Source organism: Molothrus aeneus, chromosome 10, assembly GCF_037042795.1.
Source record: "Molothrus aeneus isolate 106 chromosome 10, BPBGC_Maene_1.0, whole genome shotgun sequence".
In the NCBI taxonomy this organism is placed as follows: Eukaryota; Metazoa; Chordata; class Aves; order Passeriformes; family Icteridae; genus Molothrus; species Molothrus aeneus.
In genome coordinates, this window is record NC_089655.1 from 23,106,668 (window position 1) to 23,121,553 (window position 14,886).

General features: G+C 42.1%; 1 protein-coding gene across 1 annotated transcript in view; it reads left to right on the forward strand.

Annotated features, from left to right (window-relative positions):
• The first annotated feature begins 2,249 nt into the window (after nucleotides 1–2,249).
• SI (sucrase-isomaltase) overlaps nucleotides 2,250–14,886 on the forward strand; it is a 43,237-nt gene continuing 30,600 nt past the window's right edge. Inside the window, exons 1-8 of the mRNA XM_066556436.1 lie at nucleotides 2,250–2,370; nucleotides 3,633–3,706; nucleotides 8,327–8,447; nucleotides 9,108–9,217; nucleotides 9,939–10,090; nucleotides 11,427–11,598; nucleotides 13,902–14,001; nucleotides 14,616–14,728. Coding sequence (XP_066412533.1) covers nucleotides 2,250–2,370; nucleotides 3,633–3,706; nucleotides 8,327–8,447; nucleotides 9,108–9,217; nucleotides 9,939–10,090; nucleotides 11,427–11,598; nucleotides 13,902–14,001; nucleotides 14,616–14,728 — 963 coding nt within the window. The remainder of the gene's footprint in view (nucleotides 2,371–3,632; nucleotides 3,707–8,326; nucleotides 8,448–9,107; nucleotides 9,218–9,938; nucleotides 10,091–11,426; nucleotides 11,599–13,901; nucleotides 14,002–14,615; nucleotides 14,729–14,886) is intronic.

A 14,886-nucleotide genomic window follows, 5' to 3' on the forward strand; every position in this document is an offset into this window, starting at 1 on the left:
CCTCATTTGAGAATGTTTAATGACTTCTCGTGGTGATTAAGAAATATTACAAGAGGAACACGACAGTTCCGTGAAGGTTAAAGTAACAGAGATATGGGAGAAGAACAGATTAAAAAAAACCCCAGTCATGCAACTGGATGAGCTGTCTGGCACTTCATGGCTGCTTTTCACTCCTTTGCAGAGCCTGATGCTTCACACCGAGGTCCAAAGAGTGTTTAGTCCAAGGAGTGTCTGTAATCTGCCTGCAATTCTGGCTGTGCCTGCCATTGGCCCAGGGCTCTGCAAACACAGCTGAGAACTGATAACAGCAGCTCATAAAGCCCCAGGTTTGATGCTGAGCTTCACAGCCAGGAGCAGCAAATGAAGGAACCACAGAAGCGTTAAGGTAAGGCTTTCATTTTGTTATTTCAATGTATATTGTACTACATATTATTTATTCCAAGGTTCTGGAGAGCTTTGCCTCACTGATGAACACTCATCACATAACATAACTTGGATTTATAAATTATAAAGATTTATTTCCAATGTTTTAGGGTTTGGAGGGAGACCAGGAGAAGAAAGAACTGAAATTCAATGAGATAGGAGGCTTTAATGACAAGAACTTGAATAAAATCCTGATTTTCAGAAAAATGAGCGTGAGGGTTTTTAAGTTTTAGGATGATATCAGCTGGGGCAACAGAGCAAAAGGGGATTTTAGTTTGTGATGGAGGGAGGGTGATGGGTTTAAAAATGGCAACAGGTGCACACAATGATTTAAACTGTTATTTCACACAAAAAATAGTTCATTCTGAAGTATTTTTCCCTTCTGTGAGTTATCACTCAAACACGTGAAAGTGTTCTGATGTGCCAGTGCAATGCACACCTGCTCCCACACTTTCTTAGCTAAAAAGAACCAATTTCTCTGAATTTAACTCTGTTTTATGAGGTTAAATGCCCTTAACCACAAGCTCAGTGCAGTGGTAGCTGCCAGTGTGTATTGATCTGGCTGCTGAGATTCGTTTTAATTAGTTTTAATTAGTTTGAATCAGTCTGATTGCTGGTGCACAGTTCAGTGTTGATGGCTCTGGGTTGTTCTCTGAGCCAGCACAGCCCCCTTGGCTCAGCACTCCTTTCTCACCAAAAATATTAAAAAAAAAGCTGTGGAAAACATGAGGTTTTCCCAAATTCCTGAGGCACTGACTCCATTGAGTTATTTGCCATATTCCAGTTGTGATTCCAGCAGCAACCACTGTGCCATGAGTTTGTACACACTCTGTTCTGCCACTGCACAAAAAAAGCAATTTATCTCTGTCTTGCCTTCCCCACGTGTCCTGGACACGCCCTCAGGGTTTATTCCAGCTTTTCTCAGGTATATTTCTAACAAATCAAGTTCCTCCTTTTTAAATGAACAGCCTTGTGTTTGTTCCATAGGAGAAAAGAAAGTTTAGAAAAGGAAAAAAAGGGAAGAACATTTAATTTATTGTCTGTTTCAGGAATTTTAGTAACGTGTGGGCAACTTCATGGTTAATTTCAGGAGTAAATTGTTCAGTGATTTGCAGGGACCAAAATACATTTCTGAGTGTAATAATTCCATAATCTGCACTGGGTGAATTATCCTGAACTGGAGACTTATTGCACATAGTATTTAAGTAGAGTTTTATTTAAACCTTGGGATTAGGTGATGTGGCTTACAACCACAATTAAAATTATAATTTCAAATTAAATTTTTAATTTGAAATTATAACTTTAATTAAAAATTATTCAATTATTGTCGCAGACATCTTTTTATGAAAATCCTTTCTAAGGATTTTTTTCTTCCTGAGAAGCTGAGAGGCCTCAGGAACAAAACATGTAAGCAATGGTTATCTGCTGCTTTGGAATGCATCAGGTGGATCGGGGATTGGTCTCGTGTGGATGTTTGGATTTAGTGACCAGTCACGGCAGAGCTGCCTCTCTCTCTCTGTCTGAGCCAGCTGCCTTTGTTATCATTCTTTTCTATTCTATTCTTAGCTTAGCTGCCCTTCTGAGATGAAGCTTTTCCTTCTATTTCTTTTAGTACAGTTATAATATAATATATATATATCATAAAATAATAAACCGAGCCTTGTGAAACATAGAGTCAACATTCTCGTCTCTTCCCTCATCCAAGAACCCCTGTGAGCGCTGTCACAAATTATAAATGTTACTAGCAACGTTTATGAGCTGGAGATGTAATTCAGAGCTGTTCCTCGTGTTTCTCTTGGTCTGATGGGGTTTCTCTGGGTTTCCAGATGGGCAGGAAGTTCAGTGGGCTGGAGCTCACCCTGATTGCCCTCTTCACGGTGGTGACTGTCATTGCTTGTGTCCTCATTGGGCTGCTGGCCACAGGAGAGCCCGGAGTCAAATCTCCAGGTGAGAGCTTCCCCTGGCTGCTGGAGGAGCACAAACCCCGCTGGCGTCTGCCCCAGGGCTCCTGCTCTTATCAGTACCCAAATGCTCTTATCATTACCCAAAGGTGCATCGTGGCCAGTCCTTGCTGTGGGTGATCCAGTCAAAGTTATCACTTGTGAATGCAATAAATGGTGTGAGTCAGGGTTTATTGTCATGAAAAAATCTCTTATCTCTCCCTCCACTGATTGGACTTTCTTTAGGAGCATAGAGCTCAGATAATTTCGATTTTTGGAGTATTAAAAAAAAAAAACCTCCCAAAAAAATCTCCCTAAAATCCCCCAGTGTTTCCTGCTGAGGCACTGATAAATCAGGAAACCTTTGTGTTCCAGGGATGTGATGCAGAGCACCTGCTTTACTTCCAGTCCCATTTTGTGTAATTCCGTTCACACACAGGGACGGGAGTAAAAAGCTTGGAGGTGAAAATGGCAGAAAAATAAAAATTATTGCTTATACAAGGCAAACAACTCTGTGTTTTAGTAAAACTGCCTATACAGACTAATATCTGCATATTTTTTTTCCTGTTTCTGCCAAGAGCAGGAGTTTCCCTGAGCAAAAAGCACAAGTGCAGCTGATGCAAAGAGGCAAATCTGGGGGTGTGCGTCCATCTCAGCCCAGGGCACTTCACAGTCCTCCTTCCAGACACAAACAGTTCCCAAATACATAAAGGAACCTTCAGTGCTCCCTTTAATCAGCTAAAGCTGCCCACCTTAAATTCAGTCCCACAAACCTGAAATCTAAAAGAGCATTTTAATGGAGGTGCTTTTCCCTGATGCTCCAATTCCAGTAAAAAACTCTGGCTCAGAGGAAGGAGCACCAGGACAGCCCAGCTGAAGAAAAGTTCTTCCCATTTTTAGTTTTGCACATATTTTCAATGAAGCAGAGCACATTGACAGGAGTCACTGAAAAGTGGACTAATGAAATAAAATTATCAAAATTACCTATATGCTCAAAAAATTCACAGTGAAGTTTTCATATCTGAAATAACTGTGTGCCATTTTCCAAAGGTAAAAATGAATCACAGAAGCCGTGGTTGATAGAGATTTGGATCTCTGCTGTTGTTAGGGAAGCAGGCAGCAAAAGCAGATGTGCTGAGTTCAGAGGGACTCAAGTCATTCCTGTGGTTTAGAGATGCTGCTATTAACTCATTCCTTTATTTCCTGGTATTATTAACCCATTCCTTTATTTCCTGGTATTATTAACCCATTCCTTTATTTCCCTGACAGAATTTTACCCACAATGTCAGGACACACCAGTAGCAGAGAGAATTGACTGCATCCCAGACCAACTTGCAACACTGGTAACGTTCTGGAAAATACTAGAAAAGAGATTTTATCCTATAAAACCTCCTGCTTCTTTATAGAAATGTGATTTGTCTCTACAAGCTCAGGTGTTTCCTTAACCTGTTTAAATGTGTGATTTTCCCAGTGTTTGCAGGATTTCAGCCCACTGACAGCAGGTCTGATTTCTCTGGTTTGGGCAGAGGTGGCAAAAATATTGGTCAGACACCAAGCACTTAAAAGAGTCACCCTTGGTTTTTATCAACTTTTTCTGAACGGTTTCATTAGGTGTGATGGTCAAAAAGTGGCATTTACAATAATTCAGAAATGATGGCCTTTGCTGAGAATGTGCCATTTTACAAGGTGTGCTCAGAGTTTCCTTTCAGACCCACTTTGGATCTCTGTTTGATTGGGGTGTCTGAGAGAGCAGAGTATGGAAAAGACCTTTTGGCTTAAGAATCTCAGAGTTAAAATTCCCATGGAAAGCATCATCTCAGGCTGGATGAGCCTTGGAGCAGCCTGGGATGGTGGAGGGTTCCCTGCCCATGGAAGGAATTGGAATGAGAGGAGATCTGAGGTCCCTTCCAACCCAAACCCTTCCATTATTTTATGATGCCCTTTATTTTTCAGTGCTTTCACATTGAGAAGGTTTTTGTAATAGTTATTCCTGAAAGACTATAATTATTATAATTTTTATGATAAAAATAATTATTTAATATATATAATAATAGAAATATATAGAAATAATATATAATATAAATATATAATAATATGAATATATAAATATAAATAATATATAGATATATAATATAAATATACAAATATGAACATATATATTTATAATTATTATTTATTATCTTTAAATTATAAATATTAATTATTTATTATAATTATCATTTTCATATTTATTATTATGAATTATTATTCATATTATTATTATGAATTTTCTTGTTTTCTGGTGAGTGCTTGGTATCTATCTTTGATCTGGGGAGGGGAAGCTTAGGAGAGAAAAAAAACCCCAGTGTGATGTGGGTTACTTCTGTCATTCACAGAGCTATAGAAATTGTTACCCAGCTGTTGGAACCTGGAGGAAACTCCCACCTAATTCCAGAGCTGGCTGTTGTTAAAGCCTCCCCTGCCATGGGTTTTGTTGTGATTTGTAGCTCAGTAAAGTCCTGCAGGGGATGGGTTAGGAAAGGTTCAAATCACAGCCTGTTCCTCGCCTCTTCAGGTTCCTTCCCTGCCCCAGGAAGAGGCAGAGCCCTGCAGGAGAAGCCATGCAGATCATTTAAATCTGCAATTACCGCCTCTGAAGCGGTCACCCCACGTGCAGGGCTGCACTCCTCGGGCAGGGAGGGCAGCAGTGGTGCTCTGCTTGCAGCTGCAAGGCTGGTGCTGGGGGAGAATGAAAAACAATCAAATCACAGCTCCCAGCAGAAAGGTAGATGCAGGTTGCAACGCTGAGGGTGCCTGATCTGGAACAGGAGGTAAAAGAAATGATTTCTGAATATTAGTAAAGAGCAGGCAGCAGATTTGACAGGGTTAGAGATCAAGATCACCTTTTCTCTATGGGGAAAGCCAGAATCCCTATCCCACTGATTCCATTCACTCCTGTGCTCATGTTGCCCTGGAAGTGATTGGGTTGTGCCAGGCTGCAATAATGCAGGAATCTGTGAAACTGCAGGTCCTGCATCACTCTTCTGCAGTGGTTTGTGTTTGTGGTTTTCACAGTGAACAGCAGCTGGGAAAATGGTTTGGCTAAGCTGATCTGCAAGGGTTAGAGCCTGCCTTGAGTGCCCTGGTCACTGAAGATGGCCAGGGTGGAGCCAGAAAATGAGTGGGGTTGCAGAAATGAGAAGAAAATAGGAGAAAGAAAATGAAAGGAAGGAAAGAGGAAGAAAAGAGAAGAGGAAGGCAGGAAGAACGGAAGAAAAGACAAATGAGGGAAGAACGGAAGAAAAGACAACTGAGAGAAGGAAGAAAAAGGAAGGGGAAGGAAGGAAGAAATGCATAAAAGAGAAAGAAAGGAAGACAGTAACAAAAGAAAATAAATAGATATTTTTGATTTGATCATATGGTTGGTGAAGATAGAGATGCTGGAAGAAGGAAGATTTTCAGGATCTATTCACTGCTGTGGAAAATTGCCTGGAGGTCTGCTCAGACAAGCAGAACACAGCAGTAAAACAAGAATTCCACTGAGCAGAGCTGGTGTAGGCCAGGCTGACACCTCTGAAGGCTCAGGGAAGGGGGAATTGTTGCTTTGGGCTTGGTTTCTGTGCTTTTCCTCCCAAAATGCCCTGCTGGTGGAGGCCTGTGTGGATGCACATTTAAGTTCAGCACGTGGCCAGGCCCTTCTTGGAGCCCTTGTGCTCAGCTCATGCTGTTCCCCAGTGCACACAGCTTCCTTGTATCCAGGGTAATTCCTAATTAAGCTTTGGGTGCTGGTATCTATTGTGCTGCTTTTACAGCCCCCAGCCCGGGATCACATCTTTATTTATAGCAGATGATTGCTTTTACAACAGGCTCCCCAGTGTCTCTGGTGAACTCTGCTCCTTCCCCTGTGCCAGGCACAGCCAACCCTCAGCTCCTGTGTTTACTTCCTTGTGCAGAAAGCTCAATATATGCCACAAAAATAGGAATGTGCCAGGATAAGATCCAGCTGGAAAAATATCACTGGACTGTGAAGGAACTGCTGAAAATAGTTGAGGAGTAATCAGGAGGAATAGCTGGGGAAAAGAAAAAGGTGCTTGGGAAGCTGGGAATGTGGATGCTTGAAGTGCCAGGTTTTAGGAAAATCAGTTTATTCTGCTTTTTATGGGATGGTCTGGGAACGGAGAAGAGGATGGAAGTAGTGAATCTGTTCTTATATTTAGGACATTCCCCTGTATATGAAGGAAATTAAGTGAGGGGATAAAGCTGAGATCTCTGCAGTCTTGGGGGGCTGTGTTCTTCCTCTCCTTTAGCCTGCAATGGTTTATAAATGGGAAATGGGGAGTGCCCAGATGGCATCTGGGGAGGTGGGAAGTGAGCCTGGGTTTTTCACAGCCTTGCAAAGGGCTTAGTGTGTCAAAAGGGGAAATCAGTCCCTACAGCTCTCCTCCAGCCCTTAATTTTGGCCTGGTACCTGATGGAAATGACAGCAAATGTTTTCTGATGGGATGATTCTGTGACAGAGAGGAAAAGCATTCACCTGTTTGGTGAATCTGGGGTTTGTTTTTGGGTGGTTTTGAGTGATTTCTGTGCTCTGTAAAACCGCTATCAAATAAATGCCCCAAGATTGCCCAAGGCAGTGGCTTTGTGAGCTCCCTCAGTGCTTCCTTCAGCACCTGCCTGATTGCTGGGCTGGAGCTGCCTTATCTTTTATCTGCCCAGAGCCTCTGAAAATAATTTCACCTGCACTGACTAGTCTGGGCTCTCCAACCCCAAAGCAAGGACAGCAGCAATGCAGGTTTGGGGTCGTGTCCACCTATGTCAAGCTGCAGAATATTTTAAATATTTATTACAAACACCAAAAGCATTTTTTCAGGATCAGATGGAGGCAGAAAGAGTTTCTGGTAGTGGAGAGGTGAAAGTGAGGTTTGGAAGGTGTCCCTTTTGGAGCTGGGTGCCTGAGATCACTGATGGAATCACCCTTTGCCCTCAGTGAGAGTTGTTTTGCCACTGTCCTTTGCCCTAAGTAATGAATGGGGGTTTAAGGGGAGAAAATGGGTGGAAACTTTGTGATTCATTGCCCCAATCTTATCTCCAAACATAAACCTCACACACAGAGCGCATGGACAAGTTCATTTCTAACAGCAAAGCAAAGGAATTTCAGCTTTCTGGTGAATGTGTGTGTAAAGCATGGTGCCACTACACTGAGACAGAGGCTTGAAAAAATGTATTTATCTCAATTTGAGGTTATGCAGGAGCAGTCTGACTATTTCTGATACTGGGAAATTACATTAAAATGTAATATTGGGAAATTACATTAAAATGTAGATATTATACACAATGTTCAATTATGCATATATAGATATTTATTAGATGTTAATCCCGTGATAAATTTCACCCCCTCTCCAGTGTGTGACTTTTGGTCAGACTCTGCTGTATCTGTCCCAGCGGAGAGATGTAGATTATTGAACATAATCAATAATTCAATATTATATTGAATAATATAATAATTCAATACTTATTTAATATTAATAATTAATAATTACTGAATGTTATTCATTATTCGATAATAATTCAATAAAAATAATAATTATTGAATCATTATTCAATAATAATTCAATAATTCAATAGCAATAATAATTATTGAATTATTATTTTAAAACATTTAAAACATTTAAATAATTCAATAAAAATTTAAAATATTTAAATAATTAAATAATTCTTTTAAAATATTTATTTTACCTGTGGATCTTGTGGTCTTAAGACTGCATCTCAATAAGCAAGTTTATTCTGAATCCATAAAAAACCCTCTTTAGTGCTTTCTGTGCTACCACTGAGTTCACTCTATGGAGTTTTTCAAAGGAGGGCTTGACCTGAGTGCAGAAATCATTAAAGTTCCTGGTGTTTGGGGTGAAATGTGCCCTGAACTGGTTTGGTATGGGTGTCTTTGTGTGCCCCCACTGATCTGTGTCCCTGCTGTCCTTGCTCAGAGCACCTGCTCCCTCCGTGGCTGCTGCTGGAGCCCCCAGAGCGACGCCAACGTGCCCTGGTGCTTCTTCTCCCCCAGCCACGGCTACCAAGTGCGGGGCTCACAGAGATCCACCAAGGCAGGTGAGCTCTGGGCTGGGCCCCAGCTCCCACCCTCTCGGAACCTCTGCTGCTCACAGTGACTCTGAGGTCCGTGCCAGCCTCTTTTCCCAGCCCAGCGGTCGAAGAAGGAGTCAGAATTGTTCTGTTCTTGTTCTCAAGGTTGTTTATTATTTCGTATTTGTAACGTTTTTTCTCCGACCCGACGAGGGCTGTCTGGCAGGTGGGGTTGAGGCACACTGGTGTTATCTTTTTATACTAAAAACTACATATACAATATTTACAATAACTTCCTAGTACCTGTCACCTACGTTAGACAGTGAGCTTTTACTCTAAACCAGTCTAAAATTGCCAACATCACCCAGAAGATGGAGGCCAAGAATAAGGAAAAAGGACAAAGCACGCCCAAATTCCCCCATCTTGGGACCCCGAGCCCCCATTCTAAAACCTCAAAAATCTATTTTTCACCTTGTGACAAACTAACTATTATTCTACTTAAACTTTCTTGACTTGTAATTCTTCATATAAAGTTGATAGTTGTTTTTTCCAAGGGCTAAATCAAAGGCACAGGGGTCTTGGGCTCTGTGCCAAGGTCTCTGAGCCCCCTGGGCAGGGTCCTGAGTCCTCCAGGGCAGCCAGAGGAATTTCCTGGGTTTCAACACACCCCCGTGTTTGTCTCCCAAGGGTTTGAGGCCACGTTGGACAGGCTGCCATCCCCTTCCCTCTTCGGGAATGACATCCAGACCGTGCTGCTCACAGCAGAGTATCAGACCAACAACCGCTTCCGATTCAAGGTCAGCTGTGTCCTCTGCTGCTCCAAGGCCTGTTTGCTCTGCAAGATGTGGGGCTGCCTGTGCAGGGAGTGTAGGATTGATGCCTCTGGAGCGCTCTCATGATTCCCTGTGAAGTTCTTTCATTGTTCTCCCTGATGTTGCAATGCCTCAGGCTAACGGGGACTTGGCGCGGTGGGAATTCTGCATGAAAAATCACCCAGACCTCTGGAAAGCTCAGCTTTCCTATTATCCACCACTTGTCCTCACCCAGACCTCTGGAAAGCTCAGCTTTCCTATTATCCACCACTTGTCCTCATCACAGGAAGATTTGGGGGGATAAATGTATTTACTTACTTTTTGTTGATGGCCCAATCACATCTCTCAATCCCTTTGACAGACAATATTAGCTTTTCCAATGGTTTGTGTTTTCCATGGAGAGCTCAAGAGTCTGTGCCATGGATGTGGGGTACCAGTGGCTTGTGGGGTTGAGAACCCTCTGTGGGAGACTTTGTCCTGTGGTGGGTTCCTGGTGAGCCAGGGGAACACAGAGTCAAATATTCCAAAGAAAATGGCTGAAAATGAGTAATTAAACTTGGAAGTGGATAACAATGAAAGCAGAGGAGGAGACTGGGATAAGGGTGGAAATACCCTGAGTCAAAACTGTGGATAATGCTGGAAAATATCTGTATTGGGGATTGATTTTTGTCAAGGCCCAATGCTTGTGTTGTGTCAATGTGTGCAGATCACTGACCCCAATGCTAAAAGGTTCGAGGTCCCTCACGAGCACGTGAAGCCCTTCCAGGGATCCAAGGCCTCCAACCCCAGCTACAAGGTGGAGCTGAAGCAGAACCCCTTCGGCCTCGTGGTGACCAGAGCCAGCAATGGCAAAGTGCTGTAAGTCCTGGTGGGCCTTCCTTGGTGACACAGCTGTCACTGGGGCTCCCTGAGAGCCACACCAGGTGCCACCTGTGAGGTGTCCTCGTGGACACAGGCTCGACTTCTTCCCTCTTCTTGACTGCTGGATGTCCCTCAAGGACTCTTGGGATGACTTTGGGAGTAAAGTCTGAGGTGGGAAGCTCTGTCTGAAGGGTTTCAGGTGTGGCTCTCTGATCACGTTCCCCCAGTGCTTGGGAAATCTCAATATGGGGAATTTTTATTGCCTGAGGGACTCTTTGCCAGTTCTTCAAACCATGTGGGAAAACTCCTGATTGCCTTTTATCTGCTTTACCTTTTCACCTTTTTTTTTTCCTTTCCTTTACCTTTTATCTTCTTTACTACACTCATGCTGAGGCCCTTTGTATCACCTCCAAAATCAGGCTGCCCTTTACACCTGTGATATCCAAGGACAGCTGGTTGAGTAAGGCTGTGTGTAAAATATTTGAATGAACTTGAACATTGGATTGTCTCATCCCGTTTATGTTCTAAAAATAAATGAATGGAACCAAAGCCACCAACCCACAGGTGTCCAAGTGCCCTCAGAGCAGGGAAGTGCCAGATGAAGGTGCTCATTAAATCAGCCAGGAATGATTACCTGTCACAGGGCTGGGCCACTTGGATTAGCAAGGCTTCAAGTTTCATTAATTAAAGGTTGCTTTTTGCTCTTATTAGTATTGTTTTCTTGCTTGGAATCCTCTGTAATGATTGATTTGCAATTACAGAGGGCACAGAAGATGGTCTTGGCAGTCAGCAGTGCCTGACTGATTAAACAGGTACAGGGAGGGGGATGAGACACCTGGGGGACCACAATTCTCTGGAATATTGTGTAAATTTCCTTAGGCCTTTGTTTAATTTCATCAAAGTATTTGCATTTGGGTGTCTGAAGAAAAAATGACAGTGATGTTGGACTCTGAGTTTGAGGCTCTCAAAGGAAGCTGTTGCTACCATGGGATGAGGGCAGTGATAAATCCTTGATAAATTTCTTTGCACAAGGTTTGCACTGATTTTCACCAGCTCTTAAACAGAGAGGCCTTTTTATAGAAGGAGACTATGTCGTGACAATTCATTACCAAAATCTTGATTATTCTGATAAAGTCTGTGACCTTCCACCATCTTTTGTGGCCCCAAAAGAGACTTCTGATTCCAACAACATCTGGAAGAAAACTTGAAAAATCTGAGTGGAGACCTGACTGCGCCACCCAGCTCCAGCTGAAATGACCAGAAACAATCCTTGCAACAGCCCTTGGTAAAACTCCTCCTTTTTTCCTCATTTCTTCTTGCACTTTTCCACCAGGTTTGACACCACCATTGGGCCCCTGCAGTATGCTGACCAGTTCCTGCAGCTCTCCATCAGGCTGCCCAGCAGAAACATCTACGGCGTTGGGGAGCATGTGCACAAGCAGTACAGGCACGACGTCAACTGGAGAACCTGGCCCCTCTTCAGCAGGGACACTCCCCCAGCTGCAGTGAGTCTGGGCTCCTTTCCCCTCTGTCCTGGCAGTTCTGTCACCCAAACCTGGCTGTGAGCACATTCGTGAATCCACCAGGCTGAAATTATTTGTTGTGGATCAAGAGTTGATTCCGTGTTTGGGTGAGAATAAATTATTATGGATTTGTGACGGTGTTCACAGGGGTTCTTGGATGAGGGAAGAGATGAGGATCTGACTCCATGTTTCAGAAGGCTGATTTATTATTTTATGATATATATTACATTAAAACTATACAAAAAGAAGAGAAGAAAAGGTTTCATCAGAAGGCTGGCTGAGAATAGAATAGGAAGGAATGATAACAAAGGTTTGTGGTTCCGCTCTCTGTACGAGCCAGCTGGGCTGTGATTGGCCATTAATTACAAACATCCAACATGGGCCAATCACAGATGCACCTGTTGCATTCCACAGCAGCAGATAATCAATGGTTACATTTTGTTCCTGAGGCCTCTCAGCTTCTCAGGAGGAAAAATCGTAAGGAAAGGATTTTTCATAAAAGACGTCTGTGACAATGGATTATTATGATTTAAAAGAAAACAGCTGAAGGAAAGGACAAAAAGAAGGATTCAGTTAGTCTTGGGTTTGACAGAAGTTCCTGAAACAATAGAATTGGCACGAGAAATAAAACTTCCTTGCTACTTTATCAGTATCCTTCTTTAGTGAAAATTCCTACATTTCTTGTGGATTTACTAGAGGCTGTTGCCATAAAACAGAGGGATTGCATGGCAGTGCTGTCTTGAAGAATTGAATTTGAGACAAGGTCAAATTTCATCCATTTAATTCAGCTCAAGATACTGTTTTAATTCAGTTCATCCATTTAATTCAGCTCAAAATATTATTTTTGAGGGAGACATCTGCCTAAACATTTGGCACAAACATTTCATTTTATTTATTTAGTGTTATTTGAAAACAGGAAGGAGTTCAGGTCAAAAGAGGAGATATTTACACTTTTACAGACCTGGGTCACAAGCTCGTTCTCCTTCTGTTTCTTGTTCTAACATAATTTACATTTGAGTATAACTCAATAGCACTAAATTCAGCCCACTGAAGCCCTTCTGCCTGTGGAGTTTCCCATGAAGATTTTCCAGGCACTGTGTGTTGTTGCTAACAGCTCCATGGTAGTGATGGGTGTTCCCTGGTTTTTATGTTGGTGTGCAGTGGAAAACCAGTGGATAAACCTTAATAGATGAGTCTTCAACTTCTACAGATAATCAGAATAAATAACATACTAGTAAATAACAACAGGCTTTGCTGAGGGCAGGGTTCAGTTCAGATGGAGAGGCTGAACATCCTTGGAGCTCAAATTATGGAAAAATTCTCCCTAACAGCTGCTTCTTTCCAAGATAAAATATGTCTGTCAGCTGTTATTTGTTGCTATAGTTTTCTGGCCGTCCCTTTATAAAGCAATTTCTGTGACACCCATTTTGTGGTAATTGTAAGATTATTTTCACCATTACCTCAGCTTCATAAAGCAACTCCCTGCTTTGAGAGAGAACTTTTGTTGTCCTGCCACAGGAGATAAATGGACTGAAACCTGAGGGTGAGATGGCTGCATGTAGTTAATTAATAATCTGGAATTTGTACCCGTTGCCTTGAGATTCCTCCTCACTCTTTGCTCTTGGGTTGAAGATAGTTCTTAACTGAATGGCTTCACTCAGTGTAGACTCATTAAGCTAAAATGACACTGGACAGCACCAAGTGAGGCTGATTTCAAATTGCTCAGGCTCTGTTTCTTGTTCATTTGAACTGAATTTGCTTTTTCAGGAGAAAAAACACAATTACTGCAACAATTGTTAGCATCTCTCAGGGGTTATGTTGCTAATAATAACAGCAGAAATAAAAAAAGAATTAGAAAGGAAATGAAAAAGCAGCGAGGCACTCTCCTGTTTCCATAGATTAGGCATCAAAATTATTGCCATGTAGGATGAATAGAAATATAGATTAGATGTAAAACCTAATCTGTGGTGAACGGGAAGCACCTCTCAAGTTCTTGATGAGCACACTTATTCCCCAGAAACAGAGCTGCAATATCTGCCAGCTTTCCTGGAGATCCATCAGATCTGTTACCTATTTATTAGGGAAATTCTTGTTTTAATGGAAAATAAAGGAGAATAACACCAGGAAAACCAGAACATATAAATCAGGGAAGTTTCAGGATTTAAATTTCTGCTGTTTGCTCCATTTTTGAGACGTTTTGAGTTCTACCTGTGATATATTTTGGAATATTACCGAGCAGATCCTGTTATTAGATGTTAATCAGCTTGCCTGTTCCTTTATTTTAGACAGTGGATAACTTGTATGGAACCCATACTTTCTTCCTGTGTTTGGAAGACAACACTGGAGCCTCCTTTGGTGTTTTCCTGATGAACAGCAATGCCATGGGTGAGAAACCTTTCTCTGGGGCTCTGAGAAGTGCAGCTGAGTTTCTTTTTTGAAATTATTGCAATAAAGCTGAGCTGATGTAAGTGTCCCTTCTTAAAAACACCCCCAATATCTGAGGGCAGTCACACCCCGTGTCTAATAATATTTCAAATACAAGCAGTGAGTAGCTCCCTGCAGTTAACTTGAGGATTTTGATGGAAATCTGAGGGTCAGGAATTTATCCAAAAGCTGTACAGGTCTGCACTGGAATAAGAGACTAAATCTGGAGTGAACAACACTTGGAAGTAAATGTCCTTTAATCCCTTCAGATAAGTGTTTTTATGTTTACTGAGCTCTGCACATCTTTGGGCTGGAAAGTTGTACTAAAAATTCAGAGATAAAAGGCTGAACCATTGGATTTCTTCTGACGCTCTTCTCTGTAGGATGAAAAGGAATGAAATAGGGACACATAAAGAGTTGTCTGATTCCCCTTCTTTGCAAGTTCCATTAATGGTTTAGGGTTCTTTAGGCATTTTGTGGTTTTTACTTCAGTAAATTCTCTAATCATCAATTAGAAAAGTTAGTTTAGAATTTCCTGTCCTTCAGAACTGTTTTTGTGCCCTCTTGCCTGGCAGAGTTTGTGGTGCAGCCTGCTCCAGCAGTGACCTACAGAACCATTGGAGGCATCCTGGATTTCTACATCTTCATGGGGAACACTCCAGAGCAAGTAGTCCAGGAGTACCTGCAGGTACCTTTACCTACAGGGATTATGCATTGGGCAGATGTTTTCAAAGGTGCTTGGGATTTATTTTATCATATTCTTTTTCTCTGGGTGCTGGAGAGGAGACCATGCTCGAGGCCCAAGAGCTCCAAAATTGATAAATCTGTAATTTACACCGTGGCCTT